The sequence below is a fragment of the Belonocnema kinseyi genome, chromosome 5 (genome assembly GCF_010883055.1).
Source record: "Belonocnema kinseyi isolate 2016_QV_RU_SX_M_011 chromosome 5, B_treatae_v1, whole genome shotgun sequence".
Lineage (NCBI taxonomy): Eukaryota > Metazoa > Arthropoda > Insecta > Hymenoptera > Cynipidae > Belonocnema > Belonocnema kinseyi.
The window spans coordinates 108025088-108040611 of NC_046661.1; the positions used below are offsets into that span (position 1 = coordinate 108025088).

Consider the following 15524-nt stretch of genomic DNA (forward strand, 5'->3'; position numbering starts at 1 on the left):
ACTTATTTACGGATTGTTATTTGTATTATACTTGTTTGACGATGATACCGAAAATGTTGTTTGTTTTTACGTATTTCTAGCGGCTTAGGAGATCCTCCTAGAAAGTTACAATTTTTATTTTTTTGAAGAAAATTTGTATGGGTTACACTTACTCAGGCCCACCGATTCTGAATTTTTAAATAAAAAATAACTAATTTAACAAGTACTGATTTTTCATTCGTCAATTTTAATCTCATTTATGAGCCAAAAAAGGTTCAATAGTCTCAGCCAAGACAATGTTCGTCTTGAGTCAAGTGAACGTCGTTTTAGCCAAGACAAGGCTCGACTTAGACAAGTGAACGCCGTTTTACCTGTCGTGGCCATAAAAGTAAGACGAAAGCCTATGTCTTGACTCAGTTTGTAGACGCAGCCAGACATCGATGTCTTGGAGACGAACTCAAGACATAACCAAATAGAACTCAAGACGAAGCATTTTTACTCGGGCATACAAATTAGTCTTTCAAGTTTTATCTTTAACGTAAACTAATTAAACTTTAAACATCTTCACGGGTTCTCGAGAACATGAAAATTTTTGAATTTTTATCCGCTTAAATTGAAGGTGAGATTTTACAGATTACGTCCTGCCAAATTCAGTTTTTCCCCTTTAATATAATAAATCACACACAGCACGAGCAGAATTTGAGAAATAAAAACTGAGAAATTCTCGGCGACCACCACTATCGCGGAAGACAACAGTAATCGCCAACTGAAAATTGACATTAGAGGTTTGGACATTTTTGGTCGTATCGTGAGAACCCGTGAAGATTTTTTAAGTTTCATGGGCTTAGATTAAAGATAAGACTTCAAAGACTTACTTACCTTCCATACAAAAACAAAGTTTTTAAATTATAGTGAGGAATCAACAACTGAAAAAAATTAATTTTTTCAAAGTTATTTCACTTTCAATTTCTAACAAAAAATGTAATAGTTGATAATTTAAATTTAAAAAGAAAATTTAAAACCAAAAACAGTTAAATTCAGCATTGTTAACCAAAACAGATGAAATTTCTACAACCACAGATGATTTTTCTACAAAACAGAGTTGAATTTTCAAACCAAAAATATGAATTTTGAGTAAAAAAGATTGAATTTTTTTTTTTGTAACAAATTCATTGCATTTTCAAGAAAATAATCAAATTCGATGTTCAATTAAATTTTAAATACCCTTTTCGAATTAACAGTTTCATTTAAATAATTTAGTATAATCTGTACCTACAATTTGCTAAGTATTTTAACGAAGTTTCTCGTCCTCCAGAAATTCAGGATGAATAAAAAATATTTTTCATAAACTTGCTTTTTTTAGGCAATTCGATGTTTTTCTTTCTTTTTAAATATTAGTAAAAGTCCATACATGCCAAATTTTTGTAATTGGCTTGGATAGTTCCAATGAGACTTCTGATCACCCTATTAAAAATGTGTTTGTTGATAATCCTTTATAACCAAATTTAATATAGGTTTTCTAAATTTATTAGTATTTCCATTGTTCTTTAGTAAACTTCCGTAATAAATGACGGAGGATCGTTGCCCTCCAGCACAAAAAAAGTTTTCTGGACCATTTTAGTAAACACGCACCCCGAGCTTTTACTTTTCTGATTCCTAGCCACGTGACCACCCACGAACAAGTTAGGATAGGAGGTCGTCCAAGAAGGAGAGCCAAAAGATGATATTAAAGATGGAGAGAGAAGATCATAGAAGTGAGATTTGTAGTGGAAGCGCCCTCCACGAGGAGGCGCGCGTTTCCGAAGGGTTGCAATGACCCCGTTGGGGTAGGGGTGGGCGCACGCGCCTCTTCCTCCCTGGTGGGGAGTTCAGTGTCACTTTGTACCGGGCGTTGCGGCGCTCTCTTCAATCCTCAGTTTCTCCTGCCTCAGTCGTTGATGTGGACTTGTTGAGGAAGCGCGTACCGGTTGCAATCTCTCTGACAGTCCGATATCTTTTACTTCAAACTATCCTTCGCTCTGCATCACAATATCCTGAATACACTCCATTTAATAGAAAACACTTCAAATCAGAGCTGTGTTTTGAATTAATACTAGGAATAAAAAAAATATTTTTGTAAACAAAGATAAGGGTGAAAATATAGGGGTAGTTCGTGAACCTAGAAGAGATGTTACTAAAATTCGTCAGTATCAGTCCGAGTGATTGTTAGCTTTCCTGCAATCTGCGGATCCAAAGGATCCGCGCTAGGGGATATAGCCACGGATTTGCATCGCGAACCCGTGACCCAATTAAATTTGCAGCTTCGCTCCGGGTCGACGAGCTTAATCGGCCGAAACGTTTCGCCTGTGAGAGCAACGCGCCATATCCTGGAAATCGAATATACCGGAGAACGGCCTTCGACCGACAACCGCGACGAGTATTCGCTATTCACCGAACACTTCTGCAGTGGTGCATAGTTTTGAAGAAGAAAAAAAACAGATATCAGTGAAGTGATTGTGTGTGAGTGGAAACCCGATAAGAGTGGCTAAAGTGATAAGGTTTGTTATTCATTGGTTTTCCAAGATATAAGGATTTCGGTGAATATCTTCAAAAGTGATAAGATACCCAAGTAGATTTGTTGGCTGATTCCGGAACCGAACTAAAGTGTTAAACTGGTGTCCAACTTATGCGAAAGGTGCTCCTGTCGATTTTGGAAGGACAGGTCAGAGTTTAGGATTTCGGTGAGGACAATCAGTCAATCATTGACTGGTTGTATGCGCGAGCTGCTAATAAGCAGAGCGAGTCCCGGGGGAAGGTTAAGAAAAGGCGGGCAGTCGTGACTCGCGGAGTACATCCCGCAGTCCTGGGTGACCGTGGGATCAAAAAGGGTGCGACGGTGAAGGGTAACAGCGGTTTCGGAGACTACTCGGCTGCTGGGGAATTTGAAATCTGGGGTGAGGATCATCGGGTCGCGGATGGTTTAGAAAGCCAGACACTTGGGCCGCCTTCGCGGCAGCAACGTTGCGAGGGCGGCTCTTCTCTGAGGCCGCTGCTCCACGTTGCACATTGCGAACTCCATTCACCAAGGGACTCAGAACTTCTGAGACTGGACCATCTGGAGAGCTACGACCAGCAAAAGTCTCTCGAAAGAGAACGAGACACTTATTCGACGATGGACAACTTCCACAGCCCGGTGCCCCCACCACTTCCAAGAAGACATGTCCGGTAAGGGCGGCAAGCTTCTCTTCCTAAAATTACTAAAATAGTAGTCTCGGCTTGTGTTACACGGAAACCGATTTCCGATGGCGACACAGCAATTTCCGTCGACGGTCCTATCGACAATCTAATTTCATTCCATCGTAGGTTTCTCCGGAAAATGATGTCCCATAATTGCTCTTGGAGACGTGGGTGGAGTTATGGGATTGTCATGTTGAGATGATAAAAATTGCACGTGTCAGATCAATGAATTCTAAATGGTATGATCCGCAACGAAGGAAAGTGGTGTGTCATTATGAGCTTTGCATCAGTGATAGATCACTATTTCTGCAGTTGCATTGTGGTTTTCGGTTCATAAGTTTGTTAGTTGGTGGTTTTATTTCCGTTTTTTATGGAGGGTGGTGTTTATATTAAGAGGGTGGATATGCATTTAGGGAAAATGATTTCAGATAGAAGTTTATCTGAGAATTAATTTTTTTTAGTGCATATTATAAAATGGGAAATTAGAGATAGAATGATTTTATGATATACTGCATGGAAAGGAATTTTTAGATCAAACAGGGATTGAACAATTTTCATTCACATTGAGAATGCATAGACTCGTTCTATCGAGTTTTCGGTTAAAAATTGTACAAAGACCAACCAACTAGGACACCGGAAACCATTCGGACACGGGAAATACTGAATTAGTCGGCATTTTTTTTCTTTTGCCAAAAAACTCCAATTCGATAAAAATTTGATAACCGTATTCAATGTTTAAGTCTTTATCTTATGCTTTCGACTAGCATCGTAAAATAATTTTTTGTCGATGGAACGACGGTTTTGGAAGCATACTAGTCTGAACCAAAATGGTTATAGTCATTAATTAAGAAAAGTGTTCGACATTTTTTAATCATTTATGAATATCATACATATTTATTAGGTAAAATTATTTGAGTACTGTGCCGTTAGTAAATTGTAACTATTTTATATATTTGGAGCAGAGCGAGAACGAAATTTGCGTTTGAAAAGATTTATTACGGGGATGTATAAGAGTTAACACATTTTTAATCAGACTTTATGACCTGCACTAAATATTAGTTGAGGATTATCGTCCAAACAATAAAAACTCACAAAATATTAGAAGATTTTTAGAGTTTCGTAAATACATACTACTGGCTATTTAGTGTTTGGCTGAAAATAAAACTTATTAGATTGAGTGATTCACAAAAAACTGACCATTTTACACAATGAACTATTTGAGAAAAAAAACTTTTCTAAAAGTCGCAAAGCAGGACATGCAATTACTAACCTCTTTTTAAATTATATGTAGAATAGACCAAAATATTTCAAGATATGGGAAAAGCAACTGTTATTATTATTTGTTCGATTTTGATTTCAGTATGATAATTTAAAAATAGGGATACTCATTTTTATTTGAAATCAGTGTATAAAATTAGAAACTTTAGTCCACATTATGAAGGGTTGAATAACTGTTTTCGAGTTTTATCCTTTGATTTTGGAACTGATTTCTAAAGTCATCAACTGTAAAATATTGAACTCTGCTCTTGGTTTTTATAGTTTTCAACTCAATATAAGTTATATCTGTGAATCTACAAGATATAAACATTGGTTTTAATATTATTTAGCAATTTTTCATTTTAAATTTTTAGCTTGAGTCAGGTGCGTGGAAATATATTTTGCATAATTTCTTATGTATAATTTCTGAACGAAGTCATTCAAAATTACGAAATTTTACTCAATTGTGCTTCGATATAAAATTATAAGTATTTTACTGAGATAATTTTAGAAAAAATCTTTTATTCAAAGTAAATGTGGTTATCTTTTTACATCACTCTTTACCGCGAGGTTTTTCATTTTAAATTTGTAATTTGATACAAGTGCATGAAAAGATATTTTGCATACTTTCTTATATATAATTTCTCACCAAACGGATTCAGAATTACAAAATTTTAATGAATTTTGCTTTAGTATAAGTACTTTACTTTTATATTTGATAATTTTAGTGAAAAATTATCAAAGGAAAACTGGTCAACTTTTTGACAAGCATCCTTCAACACGAGGTTTTTCATTAAAATTCATTTAATTATTGTGTTATACTGTACTTTATAAATTGTAAACTATATTTTAAAATTAATAAAATTTAAAGGAAAGTTTTTTTTAAAAGTGATTTGGATTTTGTGATTTAGCTGAACTTTTAGATACGAACTGAGCTATTAAATCCTAATTATCAATACATGATTTTATTTTTTTAAATATTTTTTTATATTTTTTTAAATATTTCATATTTTTTTAGTATTGTAATGTATTTATTATTGTAATATTGTTGTAGTTAATAAAAAATTCATATTATAATCGATAATTTCTTTGTTCTTAGAGCTCAATTGCATTATTGAGGAATATTAGAAATGTTTTTTAAAAGTCTATATGTGCTAAAAAACGACTAGTTGTACATAAATGTTGACATAAATCGTCCGTTTCCAGAATCCTGTATAACGAAAAATGCTGGCTGTTCGTACAGATATTTCGGTACTGGTTAATTCAAACCTTTGAAAAAATAATGTAATTAAGTGGGCTGAGAAATAAAAGTGATAAAAAATATTCATAGTTTTCACAACATCTAATTGGTTGTTGTAAAGCATCTTTCAAGGACTTAAATTAGTCTGATAATTAATTTTAAACAAGGCTTGCAAGTCTTCTGCAGCGAGATGGTAAAAAAAAACAAAAAATCAATCCATATTGTTAGGAATCATACCAACAAAATAAAGTAGCTTTACAAAGGTATAAACTGAGTTCAAAACTCGAGTATTTTCTTTATGGTTATAAAACATCCCTGCGAAAATTACTTTCTTTAAATGATAAAATTTTGCAGTTTTTTCTTACTTTTGATCAGAGCAATTTTCTGCTCCTTCAATTTAAAAAGTTCAAAAATTCATATTATTTTGAAGATGTACTTTAAATAATGTAAATTATCCTTTAAATATGCGAAAATGGAGAATTTGTCATTAACATTACAAGACATAGATATTTCGTTTTCCAATCGTGTTTACGAAACCTCGGCAAAATTCGCAGTTTTTACGCGATTAGAACCCAAAATATCTCTTTATCAAGATGAATTGTCGTGATAACATTAAATCTATTATTACAAGATATGTTACCATGCATAGTTGTAAATTTCCGCCTGTATAAATGTCCCAGTTTCTAACTTTTCGAAATACCAAGGGCAGTTTTCTCAGGATATTAAAATACGGTATCGGTATTGTAATTCATGAATAGTTTTGAATGCAAAAGAGCCAAATATCTTTCTATGCCATCCGCCCGGTGATTCCGGTGAAAGCACGACTCTCGAATAAATCGTGCAGGAAAAACTCCTCTTTTCGATAGATAAGTTTACCGAGAGGTTGATCAAGCGGGCCTGAAGTGTTCAACGCTTGCGATTTAATAGAATAGAAGAAAGAGACGAATCGAGATGGGTCCAGAGACGTGAAAATAGGGGAAAAAGGGAGAGCAAAAAAAAGAACCAGAAGAGTTGGGGGGGTTGCAGCCAGGGTAACGTTAGATGGTTGTTGGTGGGACTCGTGGGACAGGTTGATGCATGGCTGGTTGCCTTACCGCGAAATGTCGGCGCCACAGAACCGACTTTCCATTTTACATACTCCATGATTTTTGTAGAGGAAGTATGTTCCTTAATTTTTGCTGCCTTTCCTAATTCTGAAATTATCTTTCAAGGAAGCCGGATAGTCATTCCCATATTTGCGAAAAATCCATCACCTGGACCACTAGGATTGAAGAGAGATTCATAAATCTAAATCATCTTTCAAAGAAATTGACTGAAATGAAATGAGATATGAAAAAATATGAAAAAATGAAATGAAAAATACCAATTAAAAATTTTAATCCGGCTCTTTTTATCTTTATAATCAAAGAAAATCCGGCAATGTTTTCTCTACTTTAACGCAGTATCACGAAGAGAGACTTTGGTAAACGTAAAATGCATAAATCGCGTCATTAGATAAATTTGTTCTCGAAAGAAGAGACAAAAAGGAAAATGAGTTACCAGCTGATTCGTCAGGGTGGTAGATGTATCTCAGGATTTAGGTGATTTATAATCCGTCGAATATAATGAAACTCAGCTCATCTTCTCGAAGGCATGTTATTTTGACATCTTGAGTGCGGCCGGAATGCTTACGCGGCTCTTCCTCACCGCGAACTATAGAATAGTTAATAGGCAATAATAGACTATAACTGTAGAGTAGTCTGGGGCCTGGACTGCTAAGATAGTCACGCTAGGCTGATCTCGGGGACATCACTTCACAGGAGAGCAGAAACCACGCAGAATTGCGTTCAACCTCGTAAAAGTCCTACTACCAAGTCTCCCAACCTCCTCTTATCCTTCTGCTTCTATCGTGCTGTCCCTCCTGGAGGATCACCTTTCTGCGTCTATCCTCCCTTTCTCTCCGCCTCCTTTCTGCTTCCATCGCCCCTTTTCCGTCGGCCTTCGCTTCCCTAGTTTCCTCAGCCCCTGCTATATCTCCTTTCCTACAATCACCCACCTCCTTTCCTACAATCACCCACACTACCAACCAATCATCCAACTAACTCAGCCACGATCTGCGTTGCTACCTTCCTGCGTCGAATCTGCGGTGGATCTATTAGCTAGGGAACCTTTGGACGCGCGGAAATACCTCCCCTGCCTTTCATCGGCGACATTAGGCCCTCTTATCTTCAAAGCCTCCACACAAAAAGACATCGACTTAGAATCAGGAAATTAATTGAGTCAGCACTGGGATTGACGTCCCGAATTCTACTCACATCCTCTGACCTTCATACCCTTCTTAGAGATTAATTTATTGATATAAAGGAAAAGTACTGAGGCTTCTCTTCCTGGTATGCTTGTCAGCGAAAAGATTGAAATTTTGTGACTGATGATAGGCGAGACAAATTTGCCGGACAATCATCGTCATGATCCTTTTCATTTTTCTACCCCTAAGCTTGAAATATTACTTAAGAGACCTAAATCGATGACAAGAGATTTGTTGCCGACCTGTCGAGAGAAAATAAACAAATTCCTAACTAATCTATTAATAATAATCTTCATCATTTGTCACTTTTTGCAATTCACAAACCAAAGCTTTTACAAGTTTAGCATTAGTTTCTTTAATCTAAAATGGGTTCACTACGCATTGTTTCTCTTTTTGTCAAAGTGACCAATGATTTTTTTCAGAATTAAAATAAAATATTTAAGCGTCCTGCAAACCCATAATAAATTATATTACTTTGGCATGCCTAGATTGTATTACTTTCAGTTAAGTAGTGAAATATAATGCATTAAATGTACATATTATATGTTATGTATTTCAGTGAAATATAACATCTAGATTTTTGACACCATTTTAAATAGAAACGTTTTATGCAAGCCTACGAGATCGATTATTATTTTTTTTAATTATTTAAAAAATCTGGCTTATTTAATTCAATAAAATAATAGATTCCAGGTAAACCAAGATAAAGTAATAATCCATTAACCGCGGCAATTAAAGCAAAATAAGAATTTGTTTTTAAAAATTGACCCACAAGACCTTTAAATATATACTTTTTAATTGTCAAGGTTTTTTTTTCTCTGCAAACCGAAAATTCACCTATTTTTTGCAAAGGCGACAAAAGGTACCAGAAATGGCTGCGAAACAAAATTATTTGTCTAAAACAGTTTTTTAAACCGCATAACGACTTTTACTTCAAACATTTCCCTGAAAAGGTATTTTCAAAGAGATAATCAATACCATATTTCTTAACTTATAATTTATCTTAAATTTGTTCATTTTCATTATTCTTTCATCAAAATCTCTTACCATTCATAGAATAAAATCATAAAATTGTAGTATTTTTAGAAAAATTCTATTTTGATCTGCTTTATTCATGTTCATCCAAAAATTTAGTAAATGAGCGAAATTAAGAAAAGTATACAGAAATGTTTTTGAATGAATTTGAAATAATGTAAGAAGAACCAAGTTCTAATTTTAGTTTAATAAATAAAATTTTAATAGGCGTATTTTATCAAATGAAATCATTCAAAAACTGTATAGGCATGCAAAAAATCTTTTTTAAATTCAACTTGAAATTATAACTTCTTTTTAAATGCAACTTTTTAAATTAAAACTTGAATTTTCTTTCAAGCTTAGAAACTTTTATTAAAAGGTTTAAATTATACAAAATGTTACATTTAAATCCTACCTGAAATTCCGAGCTATATATATTTATTTTAAACCCCGACGACAATACTTTGAATAATAATTCGATCAGCATGCGACAATTTCCATTTTAAAAAACGTTGGTCTCGACATTTTCCTATTTTCCAAGAGTTTGTAACTCTGAAAAGGCCTTCCGGATAGAGTTAAGCGTTGAAACTTTTTTCGAACATTTTTTTTTTGTGACACTTGGAAAATTCTTGGCTCTGAATTAGATTATTTTTAAAAGACTATTAAGTTTTGTAAAACTAAATTAAAAACCTAACATAATTTAAATTCTGATTTCAAGGGGTAATATTGTTGAATATTTCAACTTTTTTTGTGTAAAATATTTCAACGCTCTTTCAAAATGCATAGCTCATTGGCCGAATTTTCCCCTCAAGTAAACTCAACCTTCATCATCATCAGTATTCTAGAATTTATGCACATTTTATTTCGCATTTTTCCAGCTTTATCGCCGTTTCTTCGTCAATTGCACTCACATTTAACTATTACGTGAATTATAACTTTATACCTACTTTATTTTATAGTCTAGCATCGTCACTTATGACCAATGAATCGGAAAGCAACTCACTTCTGCATAAATATGTATTTATCGAATTTCCCTTAACGAATCGTGGAGTTTTCACGATTGAGGTACTACGTACATTCTCATTTCCAGGCTGTTGATTTTCCCTAATTTGAATTTCCCAACTTCTTGTTTCTCGGAGTTCTCGAAAATTCTAATTTATTCTTCGTGTAATTTCTTAACTGAATTTGAATTTGTGAAAAGCTAAGGTGTCTCTTGCACTTCCTTCGCGGAAAAGTAAATCTCAATTGTTCTTAAATTACTCATCCCTTGGCTGTCAGGATGAAGTTCCCATACTTATTTAAGAAGAATTAATCGTTTATTAGTTCGCTGCTCGATTGAGACGGATAAACTTTGTTTTAATCATGTAGTTAGACAATCGTAACGAGACGGACTTGCTTGCTACGGGGAACCCGGTGCGGCGGCGTCACATGGAACGAGTCGCGAATGGGCCACCCGCTGGCAGGGGAAACCGATTAGGCGACTGTTCTGTCTCTCCGAGGGACATTTAACTCCACATCTGCAGCGGACTTTGTAATTTAAAGCCAATCTCCTTTATTGTCCGTAATACGTTCCGTCGCCTTCTCCAGACTGCCAACCGACTCGAAAAAACATTCCCAAGAAAATTCTCTGGCCTCGGAGGTAATATCATTTCATCCTATGCGGGGAAAAACTGATCAAATTATTCATCATTGAGAGCTCTACGCAGTGTTATAATGAATGAAAGATATATGTTAATATTTTTAAAATAAAGTTTAGATTAAGGTTTTAAGAATCCTAAATTTTGATGAGAATGAATTAACTCCAATCATCGTTGGGTTTAATAAAGCCTAATTGTTAATCCTAATGGGCAATGAGGTTCAACAAACCACAATCATCGATTAAGTTCAGTGAACCCCAATTCGGGGATGGGCTTTTTTTAAATTCCATTGTACAATATCAGGTTCAATAGACCCCTATCATTGATGGGGTTTAATAACCACAATTGTTGACGCTGTTCAATGAATCCTAAAAGACAATATGTTTTATTGCACCTTAATAATTAATTAGGCCTAATGTACGGATAGATTTTCTTGAACCCCATACATGAAGTTCAATACAACCTAGATATCCTTGAGGTTTAATGAATCCCAATTATCGATGAAATTCAGCGAGCCCTAATTGCCCAAGGTGTAGAGCGAACTACAATCATATTTTAGGTGCAACGAATTCCAAACATCCATGAGAATTAATGAACCGTAATTTCCTATTAAGTTTAATTGTAGTACAATGAACCCAAATAATTCACATCTCCTAAAACGCAAATTTTTGCTGATGTTCAATGAATCCTAATGGGCTATGTATTATGAAGAACCTCAATTTATGAATAGGGTTTTTGAACCCCATTATATATGTTCAATGAAACCTTGCTATCGGTAAGGTTTAATGAACCGCAATTTTTGATGATTTTCAATGAATCCTAATAGACAATAGACAAACCCTAATCATAGAGAAAGTTCAAATGAAACCCAGTCATCTTCATGGTTTGATGAATACAAATCCTGTATTCTATGTAGTTCAATGATCCCTAATTGTCCAAAGGGTATATCATAACACAATATCACATGAGGTTCGACGAATTCCAATCATCGATGAAGATCAATGAACCCTAATTTCAATGACCAGGATTTTTTTTCAAATGTATTAATATTCAAATTAAATTTTTGTGATCATTTGAAGTAAAATATGCGATTTTTTAAGAAAAATTTCGTCATTTTTTAAGTAAAAACAACGTTAATTTAAAAAAATTTAAACAAAAATATCATTGGGGGGAGCATTTTTATATGTAGAAAAAGTTTACCAAGTTTGAGAAGGATAGGTTCAGTAGTTTTTGTAAAATCGCTGGAACGTAGTTTTAAAAAGTGGTTTCGAGAAAAACTCATTTAAAGTTTTAAACACTGAAAAAGTGAAGAAAAGTGTAGTGAAAACTAATAAAAATTTTATTATTTTATATTATTTTTCATTGTCTTCTGGCACGTTCCTATATTTTCAAGCGCAGCTTCGATTTGTGAGGAGGGTCGGCTTCAAATCTACAAGTTCAAGAGTTCTGTTCCAATTGACTTAAAATTTTGACACAATATTTTAAAAATATTTTACAACAAAAAAAAAACTAAAAAGAAATTTGTTTGCAAGTGCTTATCCCCCATTCCCCCCTTAAAGGAAATATATAAAAAATTCCATGTAAAGAATTTCAATTGTTCTAACTTGGAGCAGGGAATTTAGAAAAGAATTTTAGTTTTGTCTGGGAATAGTCAATTTTTCCATGGAATAGAAACTAAACACAGGGAATTTTCGTAATGAATTATTATTTCAAAAATTCCCTGTTTCAAATCATAAATCTGAAATATTTTAATATGTTTAAAATTTTCTTGAAATCTTCACATATATGGTTTAAAGTCATTCAAATATTTTCAACTCTTAAAAATTAACCATCTATCGAGTACACTCTAATAATGGATGAATTTTCCCTAACCTATATTATACGCGTTTTTAATGAGGTTTACCGAACCCTAATAATAAAGTTCAAGGAATCACCTAACCATTGGTTACGATTAAAGAACTTTAACTGAAATACAACAAAATTGGAAAAATAACTGACATTAGAAATTTATATTGAGATTCAATAACTCAAATTCATGAATGGAGATCATAAATCATCGAATGGGGTTCAAGGACTTATAATTTCTATATTTCCGAAAATTAATTACTAAAATTAGAACCCTCATATTATCATACTAATAACCCAGGCTTTCTTTCTGGTTCTCCATTTTTTCTGACAATTTAAGGAACTGCGAAGTTAATTGAGCGCGTCTGCCTCCCTTGTCGGTCTCGCTCACGTTGCACTTTTATCTTGGCACGTTCTCACAGTTTTTGTCCCTTCTGTGACAACCCCGACTCTCTCTCGGGCCTTATTTATTTCCATCTCCACCCCTCTTGACATTCGCCCAGGCTGAAATAATTTCACTTCTTCGACCACTCCGACATTTTTCAGCGGTGCGTCTCGTAAAGTCTCCTAACGAGGTAGAATTCCCGTTGACGTGGGCATTTATTTACATAAAGGGTATGAAATATCCAGGATATAACTGGGATACGGAGAAACGGGGAACGACGACGAAAAGAGACGGAAATAGGGAACCAGTAGCCAAATGAAAAGAGACTCTAGTACAGCGATTCGCAAACTATTGCCAATGACAAGGAAATATCGCCCTAAGCGCGGCAGCCGAGGCAGACACTCCACTACGAGTAAGTCTACTTCCTTTTACCTTCAATGGACGACCTTGGGTTCTAGTTATGTGAAAAAATGGAAAGTTATGGGTTTGTCGCACCCTAAAAAGTGTTTAAAAAGTGTTTTAAAAGTTTGGGAACCGCTACTTTAGCAGAACGCTTGGTCGAGTTATGCGACTCCAGTTGTATTTACACTCTCGCGGAGTCTGATATGCTACGAGGCGATGAATTACTTATACCCACCTATATTTCGCCTCACTTAGACTTCCTCACTTGAGCTCGATGTGCGGGATGTGCCTACATCCAACTAAGTATTTATAAACTGGAGCAAGATGCATATCCCAGTCTCTATGTTTCTCAGTTTCTTGAATTTTGATCGTAAAGATATCCTGTCTGCGGGTTCCTCTCTCTCAAAATACTTGGCGCTGAATCAAAGATTGGGTGCAACGATTCCTAATCACTGATCAGCCATGAGATTCATTGAACGAAAAGTTACTAGGTTGAAACAAGCCCAATCATCAATGCGTTTCAACAAACCCTAATTATTGGTAGGATTCAATGAACCGCATTGTTTGATATGGTTCCATGCACCACATTTTTTGATAAGGTTCCATGAACCCTACTAATTTATATAGTTTAAAAAACCATAGTTCTGGATGTCGCTCAATAAACCCCAATAATCAGGGGATTACAACAAACGTCAATCATAAATTAGGTTCAACAAATCCCAGCTGTTTACTACATGGAACCGAGTCGAATGTTTTAGGTTCTATATGAATCCTACTGATTGGTAAGGTTAAAAAAATTTTTAATTGTTTTATTTCATTTGCAATAGATTTTTTATTAAAAATTTAGCAAGATTACAATTTGGTTTTTAAATATTAATGGGCAGGGAAAATGAATAATTAGTCTGGGAGGTGAAGGAATTTGAAAATGAAGTTTTGCGGCCACACCGCAAGATAAAGATCAAAAAGGTGACCTGTAAATCCAATACCCCGGAATACTTGACGCCTAATTGCAAACATTTATTCAAAAAAATTTATGTCGCTGGGCTACGTAACCTCCACTTATTTACTATGCGCCAAGAAAGACTAAAAGAGCTCCAGAAGTATATAAGGCATAAGCAAGTCCATTGATGTAGACTTGGCTCGAAAAATCTTGATTTGTGACTAAAGGCGCCTTTCAAATCCCAGGTAACAATTGCTGTGTTTCGATGCCCGGAGATAAGGATTGCCCCCGCTGCGTAAATCAAGTTATACACTGCAAAGAAGTCACTTACAAAGCAAGATTTCAACTCTGATTTTATTATGAGTGTATTGCCGCCAAAAAGTTGTGGACGAAAGGCAAAAAGGGTTGAGAAAACTTATAAAAAGAGGAGGAAGTTACTACAAGGGATTATATAATATGACAGTAGGTTAGAAATATTGCATTTTCATCTGGGAACGGTCCAGCTCCCATGAACTTATTTCAAAAACATTTCGAAACTATAAATCTTGAGCCAAAGAAAATATTCAGCAGTTTTAACTCCACTAATATCCTTTTTCAGCAGTCGTTAATAATAAGGTAAAAAGTATGGTAAGTTTCATAATATGCTTTCATTAAATTTTAGATGGGAAACCGTTTAAGAAAATATAGATACGAACCTCATAAGGTTAATGTACCTTAATGATATTTGTAATTACACGATTCCAATTGTCCACTAAACATCACATGCTGAGGGGAACAGTAGCACCTGTAGGTTTCAATGAACATTTTGATTAGTCATTTCACTCGGGTAAATAATGGGCCAACAATGGATTCCTTTCACGTCTCCTAAATATAGATCCATAGACCCTACCGGAATAGGGTTGTTTCGAAAGTCAAATATAATTTTTCCAATAAATGGATCTTATACTACATAAAATTCTTATTATAAAAACGCCCATAAAATATTTGTTACATATTGTTTACTATTTTTCATTTAATGTTCAAATATGCATTTTCTATCACGATGTCGATTGGAGGGCCCCTTTAACGTCAAAGGGGTCAGATTTTCCAACAATCACAGCTCACGGGTCAGTGATTCTCAAATATCTTTTTCTGTGCCGATGTTTTGTTTTGATTATGTGCACATCGAAAAAAGAAGTCGCAAAATATGGTTTAAAAAAATGTCAAAGGAGGGTTTCGTAAAAAACAATAGAGAAAATCTACCGAAAAAATATATATTTATGGTATTTATAAAGAATTCATTGAAAAGGTACTTAAATGTAGCTGGTTAACTGAACAATTCCTGA

General features: G+C 34.6%; 2 protein-coding genes across 5 annotated transcripts in view; one reads left to right on the forward strand and one right to left on the reverse strand.

Annotated features, from left to right (window-relative positions):
• LOC117172389 (CD63 antigen-like) overlaps window positions 1-15524 on the reverse strand; it is a 523259-nt gene that overhangs the window by 432870 nt on the left and 74865 nt on the right. Inside the window, exon 7 of one of the 4 annotated variants that reach the window (XM_033360260.1) lies at window positions 10550-10645. The exons of 2 other annotated variants lie outside the window; for them this stretch is intronic. The gene's annotated coding sequence lies outside the window, so the exon portion shown is untranslated. Of the gene's footprint in view, window positions 1-10549; window positions 10646-14937; window positions 14984-15524 lie in introns of those variants that run through there. One more of the 4 variants, XM_033360257.1, reaches the window with a different exon arrangement.
• The window catches only part of LOC117172388 (teneurin-a), a 70713-nt gene continuing 58178 nt past the window's right edge, over window positions 2990-15524 (forward strand). Inside the window, exon 1 of the mRNA XM_033360252.1 lies at window positions 2990-3183. Coding sequence (XP_033216143.1) covers window positions 3131-3183 — 53 coding nt within the window. The 5' untranslated portion in view covers window positions 2990-3130. The remainder of the gene's footprint in view (window positions 3184-15524) is intronic.